Source organism: Cupressus sempervirens, chromosome 7 (assembly GCF_028749045.1).
Source record: "Cupressus sempervirens isolate cs-2001-9-10 chromosome 7, ASM2874904v1, whole genome shotgun sequence".
Classification (NCBI taxonomy): domain Eukaryota; kingdom Viridiplantae; phylum Streptophyta; class Pinopsida; order Cupressales; family Cupressaceae; genus Cupressus; species Cupressus sempervirens.
Window position 1 is genome coordinate 243,306,428 of NC_143124.1, and position 2,439 is coordinate 243,308,866.

The following is a 2,439-nucleotide window of genomic DNA, read 5'->3' on the forward strand; positions in this document are numbered from 1 at the left end:
ACTAATGAGATCCTGCCCCCAAAATGTTCAACATGAGAACTCTCTCAACCTTAAGTCCTTTTAACTTTCCCCGTGCTAGAAAGAAGATTGTACAAACAATTTTAATAGATGATCCTCAAGTAATATTCGTGCCAAGCATTTACCTTGAAACGTTTCGTAGCCAAGAAATGACGTTGTTAAATACGGCACTCGCTCCACGTTTTGGCTCAGGTCTGGTTAATTAGAGTCAGTAAATACGGCACTTCAGCTCGACAGACGTGTCTTCAAATTATATCCCATTCTTATAAAATTCTATACGATGGAATTGGATGAAATCAATTCGTGAGGTTCTTTCTCTTTTCTTCGGGACAAGATAAAAATGCGAGAATCGACCAGAAAACTATTTCTTCTAATTGAAGCTGAATATGAGATGTATAGATTTCAGAAAGATAAATTTCAATCGACGAGAAGATGGAGATGAATTATGAAATATGGCGCAGGCTACCAGAAGAATTACTGATAATTGTTTTAGCCAGGCTGCCCACTTTGGTGATTACGAAGTTCAGAGCAGTTTGCAAACAATGGAAGTTTCTTCTCTCCCCATCACAGAGCTTCCAAAGCATAATGGCTTCTTTAAATCCCAGTTCTACCCCTGCTTTTCTCATTGGCCGTCTTCATCCTTCGCACTGGATAAACTCTCTCAACAACAATTTATATCTTCTTCAACCAGTACACAACTCCCGTGTATATCAACTCTCCTTAGAATTTCTGGCGCCTCATTCCATCAATATTGTTACGTCCTGCAAGAGTATACTCTGCTGCTCCAAGGATGGAGCACCCACTTTGTTTTACCTTTGCAATCCTGTCACCAAAACATGGAAAGAGCTCCCCCTTCCTAATCAACTCAGACGTTATGATTTCATTGGATTGGCCTTTGAAGGCTTCACAAGGGTTTGCACTTTAATCATTGGAAGAACTCTAATGGTTGAAGAGAAAAATAATATGGTGATGGAGGTTTTCAATTCACAGACTAATGCCTGGACCAAATTGCAGATGAATACAATAAGATCAGTTTATCCATTGGGGGAAGGGGTTTACTCTAGAGGGAGGTTTTATTGTATTAACTCAACTTTCCTTGGGCTGAATAGATGTAGATTGGATGTGGTTTCATTAGTTTTGACAAAGAAGTGTTGGGATGTTACTGGACATCCACAGTTATCCGGTTGATCACTTTGTCGTAGTTTTTATCATTGGCAGTTAACTGGATATGATGGGAAGGTGGTTCTGGTATAAACTAAGGATCTGTGCTTATGGAGGTTGAATGAAGTTGATGGGGATGAAAGATGGTTAGAACTGCCAAAATTGCCTAGGAAGCTTTGTGGAGAAGTTTCGTATATTGGGATTGTGAATGACTTCGGTAGCCAGAGAAGTGCACAAGTTGTGGTAGATAGCAGTGGATGGATTTGTGTGCACTTGCCTCAGAAGAAAATGGTTGTTTGTAATGGAGAAGGAAGAGTTGTTCAGAGCATTGGAGGAAGGGAGATGGGCATGTTTGTACAAACACGTCCAACATCAGTTCGTGCTTTTGAGGTCAACAATGTTTGGTGGCCTTAACGTTTCTTATTACGCTAGTATTGGGTTCACGGTACAGTGAGGATCATCTTTGTTTGAATGCACTGTATCACTGATTTCCTTGGGCTTAGACATCTAGGCCTAAATCTAGGCAATATTGTCTTGAATCTCTATTCAAGAAAGCGTATGATACAAACATTGTTTTACTTGTCGCCTATTGATTTTGAATGGATGGTGGGAAAGGACCCTTTCTTTGAAAGATAAGTTTAATTATAACATGCGATAGAGTGGAACGGACCTATATAATTGCCATTAAGAAATGACTGTACAACATTAGATAGATAGATAGATAGATAGATAGATAGATAGATAGATAGATAGATAGATAGAGCATATATTTTTCATTTAATTTATACATTACATATTTGTGTATTAGAGTTAATTTGAAAAGTCAATAAAGCCGATTCATAAACATATGATATTGATATAAAAACATGTATTAGTATTTATCGATTGTTCAATATACGGTCTTGTATTAATTTCAATTTTAATGTATTTCAATATATATACTATAGTTAAATAGAGTATATTGGGTTCTACTTATTTAGTTTAAAAATTATGTTTTCTTTTTTTCTTTTTTCCAGTCTATTTTTTCCCCTTGAAGTTTTCTTGCTCAACATACTTGATGGTGATAATGTAACAACTAACAAAGATAGTGCATGTTTGTTACAAGGCCTCTATTAGGCAAGTTTAGTTCAATTCCCTAGTTATATGGATTACATGTGCCTAGCTTTTCTTTGAAGATAGTAGTTAGGTATGTCCGTGTTTTCCAATGTTATGAAAGAGAATAGAGATCATAACACTATTTTGTCTATCTTAGAGTTCCTT

At 36.7% G+C, this 2,439-nt stretch overlaps 1 protein-coding gene across 1 annotated transcript; it reads left to right on the forward strand.

The window, feature by feature from the left end:
- Positions 1–313: 313 nt before the first annotated feature.
- Positions 314–1,848, forward strand: LOC149546400 (F-box/kelch-repeat protein At5g15710-like). The gene has a single exon (XM_089794576.1). It carries the CDS (start codon positions 451–453, stop codon positions 1,204–1,206), a length of 756 nt encoding a protein of 251 aa, XP_089650702.1. The 5' UTR covers positions 314–450; the 3' UTR covers positions 1,207–1,848.
- The last annotated feature ends 591 nt before the right edge of the window (positions 1,849–2,439 follow it).